The sequence below is a fragment of the Lampetra fluviatilis genome, chromosome 8 (genome assembly GCF_964198595.1).
Source record: "Lampetra fluviatilis chromosome 8, kcLamFluv1.1, whole genome shotgun sequence".
In the NCBI taxonomy this organism is placed as follows: domain Eukaryota; kingdom Metazoa; phylum Chordata; class Hyperoartia; order Petromyzontiformes; family Petromyzontidae; genus Lampetra; species Lampetra fluviatilis.
This window is the reverse complement of record NC_136282.1, coordinates 1,882,039-1,907,602: the sequence shown is the minus strand read 5'-3', so window position 1 is coordinate 1,907,602 and position 25,564 is coordinate 1,882,039. Positions and strand designations below refer to the sequence as shown.

The 25,564-nt window shown below is 46.6% G+C and overlaps 1 protein-coding gene across 1 annotated transcript; it reads right to left on the bottom strand.

Annotated features, from left to right (window-relative positions):
• Positions 1–237: 237 nt before the first annotated feature.
• On the bottom strand, positions 238–24,807 carry LOC144933708 (NADP-dependent malic enzyme-like). Its single transcript, XM_078858775.1, has 14 exons — positions 24,673–24,807; positions 18,321–18,454; positions 16,587–16,736; positions 14,694–14,769; positions 13,250–13,411; positions 10,537–10,640; positions 9,901–10,010; positions 8,538–8,635; positions 6,954–7,067; positions 6,168–6,273; positions 4,498–4,640; positions 3,508–3,681; positions 2,985–3,083; positions 238–1,077 (listed from the first exon to the last, which is right to left on the bottom strand). The coding sequence occupies exons 1-14, from the start codon at positions 24,763–24,765 to the stop codon at positions 922–924; spliced, it is 1,719 nt and encodes a 572-aa protein (XP_078714901.1). The 5' UTR covers positions 24,766–24,807; the 3' UTR covers positions 238–921.
• Between the last annotated feature and the right edge of the window lie 757 nt (positions 24,808–25,564).

Sequence of the window (25,564 nt, the reverse complement as noted above, 5' to 3'; positions counted from 1 at the left end):
TACTCATGAACCCAGCCGAGTGGATCATTTCTCTTTGCACAATTGCTGGAAAATGTTGAAAATGAACCCTCCCAAATATAAAAAAATTCTTGTTGGTTATTTTCCCATCTTTCCTTTCCAAGGTAATAATATTTGAAATTAAATACAATTTAGATTTCCGTAAAAACAAATGTGAACACTGTATAAATTGCCAACACTCGTTTTATAACTGATCATACTCAATACCGTGGGTTATTTTTCTCTTTATTTTCCATTGCATTTCACATTACATCACCACACAGGTTCAAAGGCAATTGCTTAACAACGGCATAATTTACTTAGCTGCACAATAATTTAGTGCAAATAGACATTGCATTTGAGTAATCAAGCTGATCCATTTTTACAATTCAACATTTTGTTTACAGTTCCTAAATTGAACACATTCACAATATAGCATTGCAAAATGCTAGAATATCACGACAGTCGGTGACATCAATTCAAACGGTGGGTGTCTGTTAATCAGTGGCTGTCGTCACCACCATTGCATCGCCATCATCATTTACTCTCGTGTTTGAAAGTTCTATTGATGTTTTAGAACCAAAATCAGAGCTCTGCTAACTGAGCAAGGCATAAGGCTGGGCCTCGGGGTGGCAGTGGGGGGGGCATGAGACATCTAAAGATGCCCCCCTCCCCCCACTTTTATGATTTAATGAACTGTCAAATATTCTGGGTCACAATTCAATAGAAAAATCCATTCATGTTTTAAGATTGAATTGAATAACCCCTGGCTGCACATGATGCAACATATATGCAAATCACATTTTTGGGCAGATTCTGACAATTGAATGTGCTGTATGTATTTCGAGAAAAAGAATGCGTTTTAATTGATGGATCCACGCATCATTACATGCTTCGTGGGCAGTTAAAGTTCTGGTGGCGCACTCATTGTGTGTTGGCAGTGTGTGTGGGCCATGTGTATATATCTGGCAAGAAAGATATGTACTCGGGGCTAAAGAAATGCGACTGAATGAGGGCGCGCTTATCCACCGGCTCGGGAAGTACCGAGGCGAGGCCGATGCGGTATGCCTCCTCCACGACCTGCAAACGCGTGGGGTTTGGGTGTGACAAGGGAGGAATGTGGGGACAATGACGAGTCAGGAGTGACAGGGTGTTACGTAAAACATGGGATTAAAGGGGGAATCACAGAGAAGGCATAACGGAGCCATTGCAACATTCAGTGAAACAAGACGGAATCGTGGAGGAAAGACAAAGTGAGGTAGATATGCCAACCAATTATTTTTTATCGTGAATTGATAACTTAGCAGTACAGTTCTCAGAGCCTTTTTTCATATTAAAAACAATGTACCCAGCTGAGTTGCAGAGTACTAGATTCACATCTGGATGGTCACGCATTCAAATGGTTAACTTGGCCCATAATTATTCTTTGGTTCTTTCGGTAAAGTCACGTATAAAGATAACATAATAAATTAAATAATAGCATACGACGTTTCGATTGCAACACAAGCAATCATCATCAGGTATAATGAAATAGCAACATAAAATCTAACCAGAAAACTATAGACAGACATATAAGCAGACAGATATCACCAAGATACATAGAGAGGGGGGATCGTCTCTGTGGGGTGGCCTTAAATAGGCCACCCCACAGAGACGATCATCCCTCTCTGTACCTGTGTTGCTCTCTCTATGTATCTTGGTGATATCTGTCTGCTTATATGTCTGTCTATAGTTTTCTGGTTAGATTTTATGTTGCTATTTCATTATACCTGATGATGATTGCTTGTGTTGCAATCGAAACGTTGTATGCTATTATTTAATTTATTATTTTATCTTTATACATGACTTTACCGAAAGAACCAAAGAATAATTCCTGCAGTCACGAAAGCTCCAAAATTAAGATTGGCCCATAATCCCTGTGAGGTCAACACAACGAATGCCGATTTTTTGGAATGCAATCGATGGTTGTCCTATGCATGTGCAGTGAGTCACTCAGAGACACTAATAGTAGGAGGCACTATTTATTATTGCCTTCACAGGTACAAGGAGTAACTACACTATGGTGTGACTAACAATGCCGATGACGTGAAGATGGTGACAAAGACTCCAGCAGCACGACGGGTTCCACTCCAAACAACAGCCCCGAACCTTGCTCTGGGTCCTCCTTTTATCCACCCAGCATTGCCTCGCTCCGCCTTCGGCCCCGCCCCCTTCTAGAACCTACTAGAAGGTTCCCGGGCTTTACCTCACGTGCCTCCTCTATCACCTTTGCCCCACAACCCTGTCTCTGGCCAATCACATGACCTGCTGGCAGACAGGGCTGCTACAACCCACAGATCCCCTTCTCTGCCAGCAACCAGCGCCACGCACCATAGTGACCCATTCCATGTCACTACACATGGATTGGCTTTTGCAATGGGAATATGGAATTTCCATAACTGAATAAAGACCATCACAGTAGGCGAACATTGCTCCATATATGTTTGAGCACTTTTTAAGTTTGCATATTGCCATACCTAAGGTGTGTACTCAGGTTAAACATTGTATTGCATCTCTTTAAAGACAATCACAGTCAACGGCCACCAGGTAAACTGTGATATTTGTATGTATTAATGTATGTTTAACATCTTTCGAACTGTATGTAGCCAACCGTGCTAAACTATTGTGCGGGGGAAGGACAACAAACTAAACACAAAAAGTAGTTCTAAAGAAATTAGTTCTCAATCTAGATGTAAAAGTGCATAGCTCCAGTGGCTTCCTAATATCGGATGGAAGAGCGTTCTAGACGGCTGCAGAAGCGCATCTGAAAGCGTGTGACACATTGACCTTCTTTGTTTGATGGTTAGCAAAAAGCCAGTGTGAGGATGACCGGAGTTTGTGTGATGGTTATGCTCCTTAACGAGATCAGCAAGGTATTGTGGTTAATTTAAGCAAGCACTCTGTGTGTAATGAGTGCGACTTTTATAGCAGACTGTATGAATGCTCACCTTGAGAGCTATGTTGAAGGAGACATCGCGAATGGTGTTAAGAGGTGGGAAAAGTCTCCCTTCAGCCAAATGTTTGTCGGTCACCTGCCCTGCCAGTGCCTGCCATGACAAATTACCAGACACATTCAAGCATTGGTATTCAACATAGGTAATCATATATAAATCACCTGGATGACAAGTACACATCAAAATAAATATACTACGCCAACCAAACCACAGACCATCAAAGTAATGGTTAATATTTTATTTTTGTATCGCTTCATTCATGTGCACTGATTCTAAAAATGCTGAGCAACCACAGACAAGCATTAAGGCAGCCAGGCAGTGAGCTGGAGCAAATGATTAAACAAGCTCTAAAGTCCTCTCTATATTAAGATATGTATAGCCGAATAATGAGTGTGTATGCACGTGGGAGGAAACTTGAGCAACCAGAGAAAACCCCCACGATGCAGAAGGAGAAGATGACATCAGTCCAAACCAGTGAGATGCATGGGGTGATGTGCACCCATGTGACGTTACTCACCTGTGCACTGCACAGAAATATCTGGTCGGGGATGTGGCGCAGACCGCAGGCAATAGTGCCCAGTGCGGCACCGGGAAAGATGTACGCATTGTTACCCTGGCCAGGGTGGAACACGCGTCCATCTGCCAGCTTCACCTCGCCAAATGGACTTCCACTTGCGAAAATCGCTTGACCCTGCGTATGTATACAAGGGCAAAGATCCCCCCGCTTCGTCTTTAACAGACTGCCATGGGCTGTGGTAGCAACCATAACACACTGGGCTGTGGTAGCAACCATAATACATAATCATTCATAATCAACGTTTTTGGGTTATATCGCGTTATTTATAAATGTGTCATAACCCTCCACCACCCGACACGGCCAATCAGCAAAAAAGTGTCACGTTGACAAAAGACAAATAGTTCACTACTTTAGCCCACCGGTGTGTTGAAGTGTGAATCCACAACATTTACAATTTTTGAGTACGACGTTTCGCTGATAATTGCATTCAGAATCATCGGGCAATTCGCCAGAATGGTGAGGCTCTGCTCTTGCTCCCGGTCTTAAAGAGAGCAGCAGCAGGGTGAAATAATCATTTAACTCATCAGGTGCAACGATTTGAGGCGGAGGGGGGGGGGGTTTATTGTAATTATATACTAGATTAGTAATCAGGCAATTGTTACGATGTGAGTTGTAGATTAGTAATCAGTTATAATGTGTGTTATTGTAATTATATGCTACGTTAGTGGTGGAGGGTTACGACACATTTATACATAACGCGATCTAACCCAAAAACGTTGATTATGAATAATATTGGTCGCGAAAGCCTACGTGTTAAACCATAATACAGTGGGCTGTGGTAGCAACCATAATACAGTGGGCTGTAGTGTCAACCATAATAAACTGGGCTGCAGTATCAACCATAATACACTGGGCTGCAGTATCAACCATAATACACTGGGATGTGGTATCAACCATAACACACTGGCTGTGGTAGGAACTCTACTTTACCTGGGTGGCTTTGTAGCACTGCTCAGCCGTGCACTCCGCCTTGCTGGTTGGGTTGCTGAGCGCGTACACGATCGGCCGCTCATTGAAAGAGGCCATATCGCGCAAGATGGCTTCCGTGAACACTCCTGCGATGGCTGCGACACCTGTGCAGAACCACGATGCAAACCATGAGGCCCTGGGGACTTCTCGGCGAACACAAATAACAGTAGAACCCCCTCTTAACGATGGTAATTGGTTCCATTAAACCTGTCATTCGGTGATTTGGTTAATCGAGTATGAAAAATACACGTTTAAGACTTGATTCGGTCCAATAGCATCAACAGTTACCCTTTTTCACCCACAAAACTACTTTATAACATTGTAACAATGGATATTAATACATAAAGATGTTAACAACATTATAAACACATAATATTAAAAGAAACATGGTTAATCGATGTATTTATTAATATTGACTGTACTGACAACAGCCCGTCGTTAACAGGGGAATGGTCGGTAAGTGAACACATTAGGCTCTATGGAGGCCTATCGTTACTATACAATACTATACATTACACAATACACTATACTACTCTACACTCCACTATAAACTACACTATACACTAAATTATACACTACACCACTGTACACTACACATTGGGCTCTATGGAGGCCCGTCGTTAGGCGATTAGTCATTAACAGGGGTTGTCGTTAATAGGGGTTCTACTGTACGTATGAACAAGAAGCTCGATTCGTGAATTGGAATCTGTATTTATCTTGGAGAAATCTGATGAGCTGTGAAGCTCTTTTTTGCAGATGTCCGATCGGGGCGGGTGAGACAGTTACAACAATAAACAATACAAAAACGATGGAAGTGCAAAGTAAAGGAAAGGTAAGCATATCACTAAAAATAAATAAACTAAAACGATCCTATTCTTATTTTACCAGGTAAAGCCCACTGAGCTTTTAGATAATTTTCAGAAGCGACCTGGCCACAAATGAAAGCTCATAAATAAACATTATCATTCTGATTCAGTGATTTTCATGAGAAACGTTGAGAAAAAATCCATTTGTCTTAAATTGTGGATTACTTTAAGCACCATTTCTCTGAGCAAAAATAGAATGGTGCACATATACCTGAGCACAAGAAGCTAATATGGCGCAATTCCCATAAATGGACAGGGCCAACAAATCAGCCCCTGATCTGACACACATGTAAACACATGGCTACGAACGTGGGTGAATGACTCCGCGGAAATATGGAACTGCTTGATCGATGCTAAACCCCTCCTAGAGCTACAGTAGGTGAGCACACCTGCATCCCCCTCATATTTACGCAGACAAGACAAAGATCCCCGGTATAGCCTTAACAGACTGTTGGGGCAAATGCTGTTAGTGAGCACCTATGAAGGCCAACACAGCACACAAGGGGGTGGGTGGCCAGCAACATGGCCGAGCGCCTTTGTCTCCCTAGAGGCAATATTTACACACCACACTGGGTGCTCATTTGAGGCTGAGTCGACCTAGGAGAGGCCCAGAACAGGTTCAGATAATCGTCACTGGTGTTGACCATGAGCGGGAATCAAACTCACTACACTACCGACATGGACATGTCTGAATATTCACACTTTTGAGCGTAAAATGTAGGACTCGTCAGTTTTGTGCCACTTGAATGTTGTTCCTCGACGCACCAATGAGCGTGGTTGGTCGAAGCGTGTGCACGGCCTCAGAGAGCGTGGTCACTGCGGGGTGGTCTTGAGCAAACTCTTTCTTCTCTGAGGTCAGATTATCCCGGCTCTGTCATGCACACCCAACACAGAAACGAAAACTCACACACGCACTAACACAGCATTTCTCTGGGCAAAAATGTTATTCTAATCTCACACCTCCGATTAGCGTGGTTGTCTGCGTACGGTGGGAAAGAAGTTGAACATACATACATACACCTGAAAGGAGATACGGAAATAGGGATACAGAACATTCACATAGATGGCAGACACAAGCAACACTTACCGTACAGAGGTGAAACACAACCATTCGAATCCACGTTTTCAATGCTATCCTTACGTGACACTGGCAATCAACGTCAAGCTCAGGCATGAAGAAAAAAAATATATGTTTCATCACCATACAAGGAGTAAAATCACATATGTGCGTGACTTTTAACTAAGGATGCCACCTCCTCTCTAGGTTTGAACCGGCGGTACAGTTCGGGAATTGGCATCTGTGTTCGCGCGGCAGGAATAGATTTGTACAGAGATCTGGTGGTAATATGTTGATCTTAATTGCAGTAGATGGCACAAGAGTGTTTTTTAATAGACATAGACTGAGAAATATATCTTTGGTCTGTGGAAAAAGGTGGCAAGCCTATATCGAGCCTGGCTAAGATACTATTCTAAGCCGAAATATATATCTGGAATGGTTCCACCCAGGTGCAAGTTGCCTTAAAAATAGCAATTCAGAACTCCGTCCCTCACCTTAATGATAAGTCCCTTGGAATCAAGCATCCAGATGCGCGAAAGTGCCTTCTGCCTCGGTGTCCCCTCCACCTCCATGCCCATCACGAGCAGCCCCGCAATGCCCATCGCCGCCTGAAAGCGACGTCAAATTGCACTGTACAACATGACACATACACTGCATGCACACACACAGCGATCAGTGCAGCGGTAACAAAGGTACAGGGGCCCGAGTGCAGAAAGAAAAACTCGGAAACTCTGGCATTCAGTGAATGACTAGTAAGAACCAAATTGCCATTAAGAAAAAACCTGATTACAACTCAAGGATACGTGAGGTGTGTTAGTGAGATAGCAAGGCTGTGGGTGTGCCTGCCGTCGCTCGGGATTACATCATCACTCCCACTGCATCAGCCAATCAGCTGCCAGGAAGACCCCCCCCCCCCCGCCCCATACAACATGGCTTCCATGATTTTGACTTAAAGCTTTCAGGACTGCAGGAATTAATATTCTTAGGTCTTTCGGTAAAGTCACGTAGATAGGTTCAAAGAAAATAACAAAAATATGATGTTATTTTATTTGAACCTATCTACGTGATTTTACCGAAAGACCCAAGAATAAGGCTTCCATCTGGTCTAAGGCAAAATTATTATGTTTAAAAAAAATTATATTTTTGTAATTAATGTTTTCGATATCATAGATGTTATCGTTGTTAATTTGTAACAGTATGTTATTTTATTAATAACCCGTTGACCTTGCACATTTTGACAAGAGAGGTACGAGCAGTCCTAATCACCCTTATGTTATCTCCGAATTTAATGACGCTTTATCGTCGAAACTTCCCTGCGGAATTATAGTTATCACAAGCTTTAACTTACACAATTTATAGGATTGCTAAAGTTTTTCTGTCCTCGGGTTCCTTGGTAAGGAGGGTTTTTAAAAATGGACATTAGCTCGGCACAAGGATTACCTTACTTCCCCCGGGGTTTGGACGGGAGGCAATCACCGCTCTCAGGGACGATGGCAGGTTGATACGTTCACCAATCACGTGTAAATTATTCATTCCGAAATGCCCCCGACCGACCCGCTCCCTCCACTTTGTTTCTTAAGTTCCTATTTCCTCACCTTCCACTTCCCGTATACATTCTTTCTACGTGAACGCTGCAGCAGCGAGCCCGATCTCCCCCCTTCTCTAAATTCAAGAGCACAGTGTTCAAACATCGGGCAGTTTCTGTACCCCACCCCACTACTCCCTACGTCGTGGTTTGTGTTCTGTACCGGGCTCCTACTGAAATATTATTATTTTTTTACAAAATTAGACTTTAATGAGTTTGATAACAGCCGTTGATCGTCAGTTAGTGGCACCTATGAGACGTTTCCAAGACGGGAATATGATACTGTACAGCATTTGTTGTAAAGGTTTTATTTTATTTATGTTTGATTGTTAACAATATATTTCATAAACGTATTCACCATATCCTAAATTAATTAACGTATTTAATGTATCCTCGATTCTCGACAACACGAAGTCACCAAATCACGAGGTATTCAACATGGTCAAATATCGAACGTACATACAGCTCCAACAAGCCCCATTGCTGCTCTCACCTCGCCCGCTCCCTGGAACAGGAACTTGTGGTCCGAGAGACGGTTCTTTGTGATTCGCAAAGCCGCCAGAATGCCCGCTAACGCCACCGCTGCCGTACCTTGAACATTAAGCGACCCAACAACACGTGGTGGTTAGGTGATGCAAGCTAAATTAATGACAGTCCCAATGGCCCAAAACGTCTAGCGGCCAGCAACAAACAGTACCATAGATTATTCTTTGGTTCTTTTCGGTTAAGTCACGTCTAAAAATATTTTTAGACGTGACTTAACCGAAAAGAACCAAAGAATAATTCCTGCAGTCACGAAAGCTCCTAAATTAAGACAGCACCATAGAGTTGTAAGATACAAGAGTTATACACGTTTGTTGAATTGGCCGAGGTTATTCAAATATCTCTCGAAAAGAAACGATGGGAGAGAATTCCAAAGTGGAGCGGGTGTGAGGGAAGACGCAGAAAGAGAAGTCAGGTGACCTGCGGTGTGGTGAGTGAGCAGTGAGTGAGTGAGTGTGTTGATGTCACCTGCAGTGTGGTGAGTGAGTGGGTGTGTTGTTGTGACCTGCAGTGTGGTGAGTGGGTGGGTGTGTTGATGTCACCTGCACTGTGGTGAGTGGGTGGGTGTGTTGTTGTGACCTGCAGTGTGGTGAGTGGGTGAGTGTGTTGATGTGACCTGCAGTGTGGTGAGTGAGTGGGTGTGTTGTTGTGACCTGCAGTATGGTGAGTGGGTGGGTGTGTTGTTGTGACCTGCAGTATTGTGAGTGGGTGGGTGTGTTGTTGTGACCTGCAGTGTGGTGAGTGGGGGTGTGTTGATGTGACCTGCAGTGTGGTGAGTGGGTGGGTGTGTTGTTGTGATCTGCAGTGTGGTGAGTGGGTGAGTGTGTTGATGTGACCTGCAGTGTGGTGAGTGAGTGGGTGTGTTGATGTGACCTGCAGTGTGGTGAGTGGGGGGTGTGTTGTTGTGACCTGCAGTATGGTGAGTGGAGGGGTGTTGTTGTGACCTGCAGTGTGGTGAGTGGGGGGGTGTGTTGATGTGACCTGCAGCGTGGTGAGTGAGCACCGTATGAATGAGACAGAACAATCAGTGTCTGGTAGACCGAGTCCACAACATGGGTGGAGGAATCAACGCGTGACGCTCAGTTGAGCAGTAACCATGGTAGTGGTAGTAGTGATATAGGGGAATGAGTAAAGTGATGAGGATTGGTACAGGAATCGTATCTGAGTAAGCAGAGGGGACTGATACACGAAGGAGGCAAGCGTCATGGGCAAATTTGTTGTCTTCCTTATATTCTCCACAACGACGCTAACGATGCCTGTGTACTCCATACTACTCAGACAAAACTCGCAAAGCAACCTCAAGAAGCACCCACCCTGAATGTCATCATTGAAGGTGCAGTAATGGTCTCGGTACTTTCTGAGAAGACGGAAGGCGTTGGTGTTGGCAAAGTCCTCAAACTGGATCAGGCAGTTCTTGCCATATCTGCCCAAATCAACAATAATAACAACAATTGGCATCCATTTACACATTACACATGATCTTTTCCAGGCTTGGCACACGTGGATGTGAATGAGCTCCATGAGAAGACGTTATAAAGCAGGCTCAGGTGATGAAGGTTTGCAGGCTTTAAGGACAAACATAAGCACAAACTAAATCACCACTTAGTTTTCTGTAAAACCAAAGCTTGGGTAACAAATTGTTGCTGCCAAGTTGAAAACAAATTGCAGGGAACCAAAGAAGTGCTCTAGCGAGTGTATGCATCAAGGTGTTGAATAAATTATTGAAGGCACTCCAGGAGTGATATGACATCAAACTCCAAGGCTGCCCCTCTGGCAGGAGGTGAAGTGCTGTGAGAGTTCTAAACGTAAAAATGTCATGTCATCTCATCTCACGACGCTAATGAAACTATTAAAATCTAAATTTGAGCAAAAACACAGAAATGTAAAATCCTATCCCGGCGTCTCCTGGGTGTGTGCGACGCGCAATGGCAAAGCGTGGTGCTACTCGCTTGTTCACGATGGCCTGCATGAACTCGTCGATGAACTCATCGTAGGCCGCTCCGCGCACTCGCTTTTGCTTCAGTCCGATGTAAAATGGGTCTTCCAGCAGTGACTGCAAGAGTAAGGCGCATGGGAAAAAAACACAAGAATCAGTCGATGAAGACAAATTCGACGATTTTTTTTTTAATCAAATGCAGAATAGCAATTATGGATCAATTGATTAATTAAATTTCGGACCCATTGAGACAATGTCTCATTTACCTGAGTGAACAAGTGACCATGCAGTGATATTTACCCCTAAACCAGGGGTCGGCAACCTGCGGCTCCGGAGCCGCATGCGGCTCTTTTGAACCTTGACCGCGGCTCCGGGGCGGATGCTAGCGAGGGGAGGAGGCGCACTGTGACACCTGCTCTGGCGTTGCCGCTGCTGACAGGTCGCCGCTCCGCTCCACACTGCCCGCCCGGTGACAGGCAATAACGTTGCCGTTGCTTTGTCACATGTTTGGAAGAAGTAAAAACCTTCCTGGGCAGCAAAGAGCTCACCTTTGCTGAGCTGGAACAGCCAGAGTGGCTGGAAAAATTACATTTTATGGTAGACATGACAGCACATCTAAACACGCTAAATACAACCCTGCAGGGGAAAGGAGGCACAGCCCTGCACATGCTGGAGGAGGTTTTGGCATTCGAGCGCAAGTTGACAGTGTTTGTCAAAGATTTACAGAGAGGTACACTGTCTCACTTTCCCTCTTTGAGAGAGTTCAAACAAAGTCATGATACGATAAATTTGGAATATTTCAAGTCTGCAATCACCACAATGCAAAGTTCGTTTGGGAAACGATTCTGTGAGTTCAGAATGGAAAAAACGACATTATCCTTCCCTGTCACTCCCCTGGCGATCGATCCATCCCTATTGAATATGACTGCATTTGCAGGTGTAAGTCAACCTGATCTTGAGATGGAACTGGCCGATATAGCCGACAAAGATATATGGGTGTCCAAGTTCAAATGCTTGACCGCTACTCTTGAGGATGTTGCCCGTCAGAAGGCCATTCTGGCTCAGAATCATAAATGGAGTGATATTGAAAACCTTCCCAAACAGGACAAACTTGTATTCGAAACATGGAATGCCATCCCCAACACTTCTATAAACATGAAAAAGTATGCATTTGGAGTCCTGTCGATCTTCGGCTCCACATATGTATGTGAGCAGGTCTTCTCCAACATGAACTATATTAAAAACAAACATCGATCACGCCTCACAGATGACAGCTTGCAAGCCTGTGTGAAAATGAAGGTGACGTCTTACAGCCCTGATGTGCAGACACTGTGCACTGAGGTTCAGGAGCAAAAATCCCATTAACCAGGTAATTTAGCTATTAATTTGCAAAAATATATTTTACATTGTTAAGTGAAAAAGTCATTTTTTTATTCAGATTGACAGCTGACTGCACGATCCTATATATATAGCAATAAGGTAAGAAACAATATATGCAGTGTTATATTTGTTTTAAATGTTGCAATGGTTTTGCGGCTCCCAGTTTATTTTTTCCTTCGGAAACGGGTCCAAGTGGCTCTTTATGTCTTAAAGGTTGCAGACCCCTGCCCTAAACGTATAAAGAGGCTCTATAATAGAAGTTCAGTTGCACATTAGCTATTGTAGCAAAATAACTATGCAGACAATATGCCTCCTTTCCAAATCTGTTTTTCCACGTAAAAATTAAGAGTATTTTATCCACATCCCATTCGCCACACGGCCTTCTGGGAGTGCACAATTTCAGCAGCATTGGTTCCACACAAGAACTATCTCGATCGGTTTTGACATTCAGTGTCTCATCCACAGTCAGACTTGAACTAACGTTGATGAACTGCCAGACGTTTAACGAATCAAAACTGCTCAAACTAAGCACTCCCAGGAAGCTGTGTGGCTATGGCGCACTGCCTTCTGCACTCCCGCTGGCAGTCAGTCACTTCCTTAATACTCTTCTATCACTATAGCCATGGTTACTGTTCCCATGGACTTCACTCATTGATTCCTCCACCCACTTTGCAGACTCGGTCTACCAGACACTGACCATTTCGTCTCACCCACACTGTGTTCAACCACCATCACACACTGCGGGGTCACAACACTTCTCTTACTATTGCTTCTTCCCTCCCCATACTCCACTGTGGAATGCCCTCCCATTGTCTCTCCCCTCAAAGCCTTGCCCAATTCAAGGAAGGTGTGAACTCTTATCTCTTACAACTTTGAGAGTGCCGATTGTTGCTGTCCGCTTGACGTGTTGGGCCTTTGGGCCTGTGCTCGTATAGTCTGGCTCTGCATGCGTTGTCCACGTGCGTGTGTGTAGCCTCGTGGAGTGGTCGTGTAGCGGTTCGCGCACTGCACTACGAGCCCGGCGAACCCGAGTTCTGTTCCCGCTCACAGCCAACACCAGTGACGATTATCTGAACTCGGCCTGGGCCTCCGCTAGGGTGACTCAGCCTAAAATAAGTACCTGGTGCGGTGTGTAAACATTGCCGCTTAAGGAGACAAAAGCGGCCGGGCGTGGTGTTGGCCACCCACCGACCTCATGTGCTGTACCGGCCTTCATAGGTGCTCGCTAACAGCACTTTCCTAACAGTCTGTTACAGGCTCTCCATGTGCATATTTGCATTTGTGTATAGTCTGTTCAGGCTATACGGTGGGGGGGGGGGGGGGAATCTTTGTCTCTGCATACGCACCTGGTTGTCCGTGCCCACGTCCAGCATCACGGGTAGGCACTGCTGCGGCTGCACCCCTCCGCACACCGTGTACAATGCCAGCTTCCCCACCGGGATCCCCATCCCGTAACTGCCGAGGTCGCCCAGTCCCAGGATTCGTTCCCCATCTGTCATGACCACCGCCTGCCAGCAGGGAGCCACAAAGAGAGAGAGAAGCAGGGATGGGGGGGGGCACGCAGTGTGTCGTCCGTAATGTTCATCAGTGCGAGAATGTAATATAAACACCTATGAATGGAGTTTGGTCAAAGGTCTCAATAGAGGATTGCAGAGCTTGGGTAAATTGTTTGTGGCGCCAGCGCTGGCTGCCTTCCTGTTAGCATGCGGTTTCCTCGGGCTTCCGTGTGAAAACTGGGCACCATTACAGGCAACTTGCACGAGTGATGTCATTTGCAAAAAGCAGATAACAACTTTCAAAGAAATAAATTAATATTGAAACTGAAACAACAGTAAGGCTTGGCGAGTACAGTGAGCAGAATGACCAGCCTAAAAGGCCTCAAACACATAGTGTTGGGGTAATTGTTTAGGTCACTTTGTACTGACTCCTCACAATCAGCAACGTTTTGCAATTTTATGTGTTCCTGACATGGCGGCAGAGCTGCAAATCTTGACATCAAAAGTGCCAATTCGCCAAATTCAGCTTCGTCATTAACGGCTGTCTTGGAGGAATTGACTTCCGTAAAAGCTGGACGGAGAATTGTCCTTGAATCGAGCTACTAGCTATCTGTGCAATGTGCAAGTGTCCATCCGTTACACTGTGTATTTCGGAAACGGTACACCGTGTGAACAAACATAAAATAATGTGTATCTTGGTGCGGACATTCCTACAAATGTATCACCTTTCCGAATTAACATTTTCCCCCCCAAATGTCATGAAATAATTTCCAATACCAAGCAATGATGTTTCTTATCACGTGGAAATTTATAGCAGCCAAATACTATAAATGCATGTGACTCGCACTTTATTGGTAGAATCGTCTGGAAGTTGGGTTCCCCAATGTTTTAAATTTAAACCATTTCCACATGACATCATCCCTGGTCAAGGTGGCAAGGAGGCCGTGTTTAGGGCGGTATGCTGCTGCAGCAACGAGGGGCTATTCTGTAACTCGCCATCCGCGTGCTCTCCTCAGCGTGCGTCTCCTGTAGGGCGATGACGTCCACGTTGTTTTCCCTCGGGTTACTGGCCAGAAAAAGTCATATTTAGGCCTTGAGAGTCCTTCAATGTTGAGTTGGTGTCACTCGAAGACCTCGCCCCATCCGGCTTCCGGCTCCTGAGAGAAGGGCCTTTTTTTACATTCAGCTTTACTGATCATATCTGGATTAGATTTAATGACGCTATTATTCGTCTTTAAGGTAGAACACGTAACAGGTGGGCCGTTAGTAGGAGGCTTCGATTGAGAGCACGCACCCTGATGTCACTCTCCGGCCATGATTTGAGGACCGTTGCGATGTGTCCCTTGTCGTGGATGGTGATGAACAGCCCCCTGTAAGACAGGCGGGCAAACAGCCCAGTAAAATAAAAACCCCGGACAGGTGCCCTTTCGCCCAGACACAGTAACCTCCGCCCACTCCTCTCTTAACCATTGCCCCATTCCTTTGCTCTTCCCTCTCCTCTCCTCGCCCCCCTCCACTCCTCCTCATCCCTCCCCTACCCTTTCGTGACCAGAGTACCCTCTACCATGGTCACTTAATCCTCAAACCTCGCATGCCCCTGCCATCGAAATCATTCTATTCTGTCACTTTGTTTTTAGCTACGTTAAGCGCTCTAAAGCAGCAAAATTATCTAAATAGTCTAAACATGTGTTTAGATTATTATGCTACTGTAATACATGTCCACTTTGTTGAGCAATCATTTGTGGCCAGGTCAATTTTGAACAATAAATATACCTCAGTGGGCTTTGGCTGATAGGATGGGGATGGTTTAGTTGTATCGGTATGTGTTTGGGTGATTTGTTTACCTTTCTTGTACTTTGCACTACTAGCATGTTTTTGTACTGTTTATTGTAACGTTCTTACCCGCGCCGAATGTATATCTGTGAAAAAGAGCTTTATAGTCCATCGGATTCCTCAAGTATAAGTAAAAATTCTAATTGATTCTTAGTGAAGGTGCTCTACAAATATAAAATAAGACGGAGCTGTGTCAACATGGAACACGCCACCAGTCTCATCTTAATAAAATCTCGAATAAAATATCACAGTACACCTTCAACTGCGACGGCTCGAATGCATTCTATATGAAGAGATGGTTGTGTACCAATATCATTCATTATTTCTGTGCTTTTTTTTTATTGTGTGTGATATCCACTGGATAAATAGAAACAGCACAAATTATAAATATAATGTTAAGCATACGTATCATACACATTTGGTATGCATGTGCATGTGTATCGGTGCCAACACCATTGATAATTATCTGAACCGGTCCTGGGCCTCCCCTAGGTCGACTCAGCCTCAAATGAGTTCCTGGTCCTGTGCGTAAACATCGCCACTATGGAGACAAAGGCGACCGGGCTTGGTTGCTGGTCACCCACCACCTCGTGTGCCGTTCTGGCATTCATAGGTGCTACTCGTTAATAGCATTTGCCCCAACAGGATGTGAAGGCTATACCGGCCTTCATAGGTGCTCGCTAAAATATTTTCTCCAAAAGTCTGTTCAAGCCTGTAAGGAGGATCTTTGTCTTTGTGGGAGTGTGTGGGTGTATGTGTGAGTGTATAAGTGTGAGGAACGGTAAGCCAGAAGTTAACATGCTGTGCAACGAACCCAGCGACCCGAGTTCGATTCCCACTCACGGTCAACACCACTGACGATTATCTGAACCTTTCCCGGGCCTCATCTTCGTTGACTCAGCCTCAAATGAGTACCTGGTGCGGTATGTAAACATCACCACTAGGGAGACAAAGGCGGCCAGGCGGGGTGCTTAGCGACCCACCCCCTCGTGTGCTGTACCGGCCTTCATACGTAATACTCGCTAACAGCACTTGCCCCAACAGTTTGTCAAGGCTATAGGGGGATATTTGTCTGTGTTGTCTCTGTGTGTGCATGTGTGCGTGATTGCGTGATTGCGTGCTTGCTATGTGTGTGTTAATCGACACCATGGGCACTCTTGCAAACGACATGTCCCACCTTAAGGGATTCCCAGGTGAATATATTTTCATTAAAAAAACTTGTGACAACAAACCGCTCTCAGCATTAACAGTAGCGAACTCAGAGCACTGGCAAACCCTCTCCCATCGCACTTGCCCTAACAGTCTGGTAAAGGCTATACACGGTGGGGGGATCTTTGTTGTGGGTCAGCATTACCGAGGTCTGCGGAATGCCAGGCCGTACTGCTGGCAGGCCAAGCCCACGGTCGGGGTGTAGACGATCGGCATGAAGCGCTCCACGTTGGACATGAGCACCTTGTAGAAGAGGCGTTCGTTACGGTCCTGCACCCCCATCAGCAGGATATATCTATGCACAGACACACACGTACCTAGTATGTTTTATGCAAGCTTGATATTATTCCGCTTGCTAATTCCAGGCAAGCTTCATCCAGTCTCAAGAGTCTTTTTTTCAGGAGGGTCCTGTCAGGTTTTCGGCAGAAGGGGACAATGTTGCTGCTGTGTGTGATCCCAACTTCAGTAATTTGCAGGTAATTTTTTCAGCATTGGGATGTTTTGGTCAATACCGGTTACATTGTAGTTATATGGATTTTTCCAAGGGAGGAAACCAGAGAGCGCGGAGGAAACCCACGAAGAACTGGGCAGAAAACATAACCAACTCCGCACAGAAAGGCACCCAAATCGGTAAACGTGTAGAGTAGTATGGAAATATGACTTCATGAGCGCGGTGAGGCGCGATGACGTCATGTCACCTCGTGGTACTTAAGGAGGTTCGGGTGACAAAAGCAGGGTCGTTGTGGGAGCCTGGGATGGAGAGCGTTTGAAGAGATAGCCAGGGGTAAGGCTGAGAGAAGTCTGCAAGAGCGGTGTTGGTTAAGCCCCCGTCCCAACTCGAGTGAGAGAGCCAAGAGATAGCCGGGCTAGCAGCAGATAGAACCCGAGGTCCCCGTGAAGGACCCAGTGTAGGGACACCTACCTCTGGTGCAGTTTATTACTCCCTTGTGTCAATAAACCGGCGCAAGCCCTTACCTAGAAACTTGCCTCCGAGTCGTCATTCACTACACAACAGATGTACTCGGGGCCTCCTTACCGTGAGGCACGAGTGTTACCACTCTACGTCACCCTGCCGTGTAAGCATACGGTATTGAAGGCACAGAGTGCATCTAAAGAAATTCTCATTGAAAGGTTCTGGTTAAAATTTAGGGCTCCACGTTTTACAGAGTCAGATGGAACTAGCAGAGACATCTGTGGCAGAACATTCACCATAGAGAGATCCTCTTCAAATCTGACTGTGCTGTTTGCCATCCCTCCGATCCCACTACATTAAGAGTCTGATGCATGCTAGGTTCACATTTGGGGTGCTGCGGTGGCAAAATGTTAACTACCTCGTCTGGTCGTGGGTTCGATCCCAACGTTGACAACTGTATATTAGGAATTTGCTTGTTTTTCTCATGGTCGCGTGTATTTTCTCCAGGTCCTCCGGTTTTCGTTCCACATTCAGAAACATGCATTTAGAGTATTTGGATGAATACATTTCCACGTGATAAGAAAGATCATTGGGCGATCATTTGTGGTCAGGTCACTGCTGAAAAAGAGCAGTATAACTCAGTGGGCCTTACCTGGTAAAAAATGTTTTTGTATAGTTTTCTGATATCCTATGTGATCACAAGTTGAAGCTCAGCATAAACGTGGGAGACTGTTCCACATAAACCTACATTGGGGATTATGCTTCAGCATGCAACGATCTCAAAAATACCGCCAGTCAACAGAAGCAACTATTACATCTCGAGTGTTGCTACATGCCCCTGCTGTAATGTGCACCAACGTCCAACCGCATTGAGGGTGACATTGGCGCGTAAAATAACGATCGATCGATAAAATTTGATTGGCGTCGCTTCATACACTGGCGATGGAACTCCACGCACGGACGCACCGGTCGAGGTCGTTGGTTTGCCGCTCGAAGTTCTTGATGACGTGCAGCACCTGCACATCTTGCGACAGGAAGCAGGGTGGCAGCAGTCCGTGAATCCCCAGGTGCTGCCGCTCTTCCAGCCCAAAGGCCATTTCCTGTTGAGGCAACGTCGAGAGGGCGTCACAGTGGGAAGGCGACGATGAGACGATGAGGGGAATGCTGTGGTCGTTATTATCGTTCATTTTCAGTCTTGTTTTTTTTAATCCTCAATTCATCCCGCCACGTGATGAAGAATCCCTCCAGAAATCTCGTAGAGCAATACACCTTACGTGTCTCTCAGGAAGAATGTAAATTTTCTGTTTATTTATTCAAACAACATATTTCACCTGGAAAATCCCTTGAGATGGGACATCTAGTTTGTAAGAGTGCCGGGGTGTTGATTGACAATAGATATCAAACACGTATTGACGCGTATACAAACATGCAAACAAAGACAAATATCCCCCGTATAGTGAAGGCCACCACCACGCACGACTGCCTTTGTTTCCCAAGTGGCGATATTTACACACCGTACCAGGTACTAATTTGAAACTGAGTCGACCCAGGGGAGGCCCAGGACTGGTTCAGATAATCGCCACTGGTGTTTGCCGTGAGCAGGATTCGAACTCGGGTTGCCGGGTTGGTAGCATAGTGCACTAACCACTGCACCACAGCTCTCCACGTACACACACGTACATAACAACGCCTAATGACAAGTATACACAGATGTTAAATTTGTGACTTACATCGAATGCAAGTACACAGTACATATCACACCAGTCGATCGAATAAGTCAATATATGATTAATTTGATGGTGCAAGCCGCCGGTTTGTACAGAATGCACTCTCGCAGTCATAGTTGCGTGTGTTTGGTCATTGGTTCCTTCAATCCTCAAGCAGCTTTGCATCTGGGTAATGTCAGGGGCACAGCTGCTATGCAAGATACGACTGTGGACCCACCACCTTTCTCCTGACTTACTTTTTTATTAAAATAGCTACGGATGTTTTTCACCACGCATACAATAATGTTAGGCTATAACCATATATGTTATTTTAGTTGCACCGTGTATTGGGTTTAGAGGAAGACAGTCTTCGCCAGTAACAGTATTAACAAAAAAAGATTTGAAGGTAACAATACTACTCACAATTAAGTTACCGTGCATCTTGCTTTCATGCGCATGTCAGTGAGCAAAAAATCTACGGTGTTCAGTAACAAACATTTATGGTGAATTGTAATATTTTCTTATTATAATTTTTTATCAGTTTTTTCTTTATCTGTTGATTCGGGGTCGCCATGTGGCCAACTGGGCCCCTATGCATTGCGCCACGCTGCGTTTACCCCTCCAAATATGCGCCCCTGGGTAAGAGTGTTGCCTTCTTAGGTCAACGCTGCCCTTCGCAGTAGTAACAAGGGGCTACCTCCTGGATTAGGAGGACTGGTAAAAGGACCAAGGTCGCTGCGCTTATCTCCTCCACAAGCGGAAGATTAAAAACAGCCCACTCGATGTATGTGGCAAGCGTTACAATCAATGGACCGCCTCGTCAGTTCATGCACCCTCTGCACATTCGGGGGAAGTAGAGAAGCCATCCATCACTCGGAGGACCTGGACTGGCTAAAGAACCCGTGATCTAAACCTCTGACAACCTCACCATTGGAACTTCATTTGCCAGTAGCAAAATATGATAATAGTTTTTTTACCCTTTTATCTGGCAACAAAACTGACACCTTTTTTACAAGGAGTCATGTTTGTGTAATAATCCTTCAGGAGACGGCTTCGGAATCAGTCCTTTTATTTCCACTCCACAATACACTTTGCTCACTCACTCTCCGTTGCTGGCAGACAACGGAGAGAGGACAGACTACGCACTAAGTCCCCACCGCGCACGTGGCAACCCGAGCACCCGTCCGCGCGTGACCCTGCTCTTGTCAGTTTCAGTCTGCCCTCGATCGTTCTCTCTCACTCGCTCTTAATACCTTCGTCACGTGGTTCCCCCAGCCAATCGTTCATGGACAGCTTCGACCATTCTCGATGGTTCCCTGTCAATCCCGGGACCACGCCCCTCATCCGGCTCCCCATTAGCTGGGGCCCCGAATGGCTAGGCCAATCACTCCTGATGACCTGTCGTGATGACGCATGGGCCATGGTCCCTATCTCAACCCTTATTGGCTACAAGCAGGACCGGCAAGCCAATCCCCACGTGAACCCTCTATGGCTGTTATTACATTTGCATTGACCACAATACCTGCAGTCGGAATGCAAACAAAAAACATAACTCTGATAATGTATGCACTGTCCTTGAAAATTCACTTTTGTTGCCAGATAAAAGGGTAAAAAAACAATCAACATATTTTGCTACTGGCAAATGAGGTTCCAATTGTGTCAATGCTTACCCCGAGCTCTCATACTCTGATGGTGCATTGTCCTTGAGTTGTGCGCCTTTTGGCGTCATCTGGTCCAACAGCATGTGAGACGAGGCTCTAAAGAAAGCTGTCTCTGGTGTGGACCAATCTATTTCAAGGACAGTGCATACATTATCAGAGTTATGCTTTTTGTTCGCATTCCGACTGCAGGTATTGTGGTCAATGCAAACATGACTCCTTGTAAAAAAGGTGTCAGTTTTATTGCCAGATAAAAGGGTAAAAAAACAATTATCTCTGACAACCTGCTGCTCCCCTACAATAAGTCTGCTATTCAACAGCAAACCACACGGCAGACGAAGAATTTGCCCATCTTAGTGGAACCCGCTGATGGTATTTTTTCACATAAATTAAAAAACCTCAATCATAGAATGATGACGCCTTACTCATTCGTCGGCTCAAACAGAGTGATGAGACGGCCTGCCAGAATTATAGCCTCGTATCAGAGGCCAACTAACCACCCAAGCAACCTTTCTCTTCCATGGACCTCACACACGTACTAATCTCCACATAAAAAAAATCAAGAACATTGTACACATTCCATCAGCCACACGGCCTTCTAGACGTGCATACTTTCATCAGAATTGGTTCAGCACAAGCAAAACTCTGTAACGGTTTCGACATTCAGAATCTCATCAGATGTCCATAGGCAAGGACCCTCTCTGTTAGACACGAGTCTAAGTTCAATACAAAACGATATTATACTAAATACAACATAATCAATAGCGTCGCTGGAGGGAGATCGTCTGCTTATTTATTTGAAACATTAAGTGTCCAGGTGTTCTAGTTTAGGATACAAATGAAGTCGGTTTGGCTGAGTGAACCTGACCCGGAGGATCTGGTTGCACTGCTCTTTGGGATGAGCTGATCAAACATGCGTTGGGCCAACGTTGGCGTGGAGTTGGCTTGGTGGGATGAGAGGGTGGGTGCTGGTGGGATGAGAGGGGGGGCTGGGTGGGATGATGGGTGGAGGTTAGCGCGCTGCGGGGGTGGGCTAGGAATGTGGGGTACGGGGTGAGCGCAGAGTGGGGCGATCGTGGGGTGAGGGGGAGGTCTGGGTGACACCGTCACTGTACAGACTGAACTTAAAATAATCACCAGCACACCACCACCACCCAGATCAACATGAGGTCTGGAGACTTCTCTCGTTAATAACTCAGAGCAAAGCACGTCTACCAAACACAGGGTGAACGGACTTCCAGATGGCGTGACACGAATATCCAGTGTACGATTCGTACACATAAATCAATTAACATAACAATCGTGCACATAAACGGAATGGTGAGTGCGCAATGTGCAAGTATACAGTATTGGTGCTCAATGTAAACTATGTTCATGCTAATTGATTGGCTACGCGCACGAGGAGATCGTGTGGCCTGAACCACCCGCGGCCGCCTTTGTCTCCCCGCCGCCTTACTCATTTAATGCTTAATTGTTAATTCGCATATTCGTCACTGCTGTTGGCCATGAGCGGGGAATCGAACTCAGGTTACCTCGTACCTGTCAACCCATACGGTTTACCCCGTATTCTCGTACAGGGGAAATTGAGTTTTCAGGTCCATACGGCGTACTGCCGTTTAAATACTGGCAAACATTTATTATATTGTCTATTTGTTTGTGTTTCTCCCATGTGATGGGACTTTGTAAGATGAACGTTGAGATTTATAAGGGCACGGGGTGACCAATAAGGTCTGTAATAAGGTCGGCACTGATAAGGTGTTGACAGGAATGTTACCTGTTTCGGAGCGCAGTGCGCTAACCACTGCACCACCGCTCACCCTACTTCAGAAATTGGCCACACATGTAGCTGCAGCAGCAGAAGCAGCTGAGGCGATGCTCAGTTAACACAAAAACAAATATCCCCTGTATAGCCTGAATATATTTTGAGGCATGTGCTGTTAGCGGGCACCGCACCAGGTACTCATTTGAGTCTGAGTCGACCTAGGGGAGGCCCAGGACCGGTTCAGATAATCGTTACTGGTGTTGGTGGCCATGAGCGAGAATCGAACTGGGGTTGACCAGGTTCGTAGCCCAAGGCGATAACCGCTACACACATACACAGGTACACAACAAACACAGTGACAAATATTGACACAACAATGGGACAGACCCAGCAGGTGGTATGGGTTGACGGAGATGACTGACAGATGCACCACTGCGCCAAGTATTGACAAATACAAAGATTCCCCCCATATAACCTTAACATACTGTTGGGGCAAGTGCTGTTCACGAGCACCTATGCAGACCGGAACGGCACAAGAGGGGGTGGGTGGCCAACAACACCACGCCGGGCCGCCTTTGTCTCCCTAGTGGCGATGATTTTACACATTACTCATTTGAGGCTGCGTAGACCTAGGGGAGGCCCAGCACCCGTTTAAATAATCGTCGCCGGTATTGGCCGTGAGAGCGGGAATCGCTGGGTTCGTAGCGCGTTAACTGCTCCCCAAGTATTGGTACACACAAACAAAGATCCACCGCATAGCCTGTAACACACTGTTGGGGCAAGTGCTGTTAGCGAGCAATGATGAAGGCCGTCACAGCACACGAGCGGGTGGGTGGGCCAACACCACGCCCGGCCGCCTTTGTCTCCCCAGTGCCGATGTTTGCTACACACCAGGTACTCATTGAGGCTGAGTCAACCTAGGGGGTGCCCAGGACCGGTTCAAATACTCGTCACTGGTGTTGGCCGAGAGCGGGGATCGAACTCGGTGGCCGGGTCCGTAGCGCAGCGCGCTAACCACATAACCACGTGGTGCTCGCCGCACACATTAAAGGGCTTTAACACCGCGTGGCTTTTACATTGCCCGCGTTCAAAAGGGCCGTGCTGACGGCACGAGACCCCGGCGGGGATTTCTCCAGACAATGGGACGACCCTCGCTCGGATGTTCAGACGAGCGAGCAGACGAGACAGCGGCTGAATGCATCGAGAGCCGATGACCAACGAGAGGTGCCACGGGATTTCAGTGATGCCGAATATTCGCACAGAGCATCAGCCTCGGACTATTGGCAAAACGACTGCACAGGAAACTGCGACGAAGTGGAAACGACAACAGCGGCGCCAGGTGTCGGTACGCATCAATCCCCGGCACTCGAGCACGAATGCCGATTCCCGGACTGTACCGGGTAAAACCCGGACAGGTGGCAACAGAGGCGCGTGGGTGAGTTGCTGAGTGACTTGAGAAATGAATGAGTACGTGGATGAATGAGTGGGCGAGTGTCTCGAGTCAGCCCTAGGTCTATCAAACTACTGCGCAGTACTGTATACTGTAATAAGTTCAACACAATACCGGCGGTATAGTACCATGATCTGGATATACAGTATCCACAAACTCCCACACACAGATAGAATGCCAATTCCCCAAAGTGCCACTCTGCGTGGGTAAAACCCGCACAGGTGGCAACCCGATTCAGTTTCCTCTCCGCGCGCCCCCAGACACTTGTTGAACGCAGCAGGGGCGAGCGCGTCCAGAGCCCGGGACTCGATCGCGTGCTCAGTAAGCACCCGACGGGGTGCGGAGTTCAAAGTGCGGGGTGCTGGCAGTGCAGGGTGTGTAGTGTGTGGTGCGGGGTTCGTGGTTCAGGATGCGTGGTGCAGGGTGCATGGTGCAGGGTTCGGTGCAGGGTTCGGTGCAGGGTGTGTGGTGCAGCGTGTGTGGTGCAGGGTGTGTGGTGCGTGGTGCAGGGTTCTGGGTGTGTGGTGCTTGGTGCTTGGTCTGTGGTGCAGGGTGCTTGGTCTGTGGTGCAGGGTGCGTGGTGTGTTGTGCTGGGTGCGTGGTTTGGAGTGCGTGGTGTGGGGAGTGGGGTTCATGGTTCGTGGTTTGTGGCGCACAGTGCGTGGATACGCGGAGCGGTGTTCATAGTGCGGGGTGCATGCCGTGTGGTGTGCGCGATGCGGGCTGCCGTGCTGCTGCTCGCCTTGTTGAGGTGCGGGTTGCGCGTGACGCTGTAGCCTCGCAGCTCCGTGAAGCCGCGCCCGCAGCCGCCGTCATCCTCGCGCCGTGCCGCCATCGCGTCCACAGTGACCGTGGCGAAGAGCGCAGAGAAGAAGGTCTCGCCGGCCCCAGCGGGGAGGGAGATAAAACCACGCCACCCACCCCAGACCCCCACCCACCCAGCGCCTCGCCCTCCTAACCTCCTCCTCCTCCCCACGGCGGGGAGGAGGAATGAACGGTCATTTGCGGCCACAGTGCCTCAACCTTTACTCGCGACCATGTGGACAATCATCATGGGCTGCACATTTCGTCATATTTTGTTTCCACTTTTCTCCGTCTCGTGCCAATGTGCTCAAGTAGTGCCGAATCTTTCTGGCACCAATCTCGTGATGTCAAGCCGAAGTCATAAACTACACGGAGATTGGCAGATTCTATACGTCTACAAGTCAACACATGTTCCAATAACAGTGGCATTAAAATAAATATATAATCAGCGACGTTTCGGACAATGGTCCTTCATATAGCTTTTACCAAAACGACACCGATTATATACTGTCCTCTACTTTCCCGTTAAGGCGACTGTTATTGATATATGCTTACTCTTTGGTTCTTTCGGTAAAGTCACGCAACACAAGCAATCATCATCAGGTATAAATGAAATAGCAACAACAATCTAACCAGAAAACTATAGACAGACATATAAGCAGACAGATATCACCAAGATACAGAGAGAGAGCAACACATAGGCACAGAGAGAGAGAACATCTCTGTGACGAGGCCTTAAATAGAGAGAGGGGGCGGGAGCGGAGAGAGGGAGGGGGTTAGAGAAAAAATAAGCATGTCAATGGGTAGGAAGACGGGTGGTAAAGTACGCA

Excerpts from the sequence above, each read along its gene's own strand:
- LOC144933708 (XM_078858775.1), bottom strand. The coding sequence starts at position 24,765 with ATGGCGGCACGGCGCGAGGATGACGGCGGCTGCGGGCGCGGCTTCACG. Across the intron at positions 18,455-24,672 it reads GCAACCCGCACCTCAACAAG|GAAATGGCCTTTGGGCTGGA; the intron begins GCGAGCAGCAGC and ends TTGCCTCAACAG. Across the intron at positions 1,078-2,984 it reads CCTTCAACATAGCTCTCAAG|GTCGTGGAGGAGGCATACCG; the intron begins GTGAGCATTCAT and ends ACGCGTTTGCAG.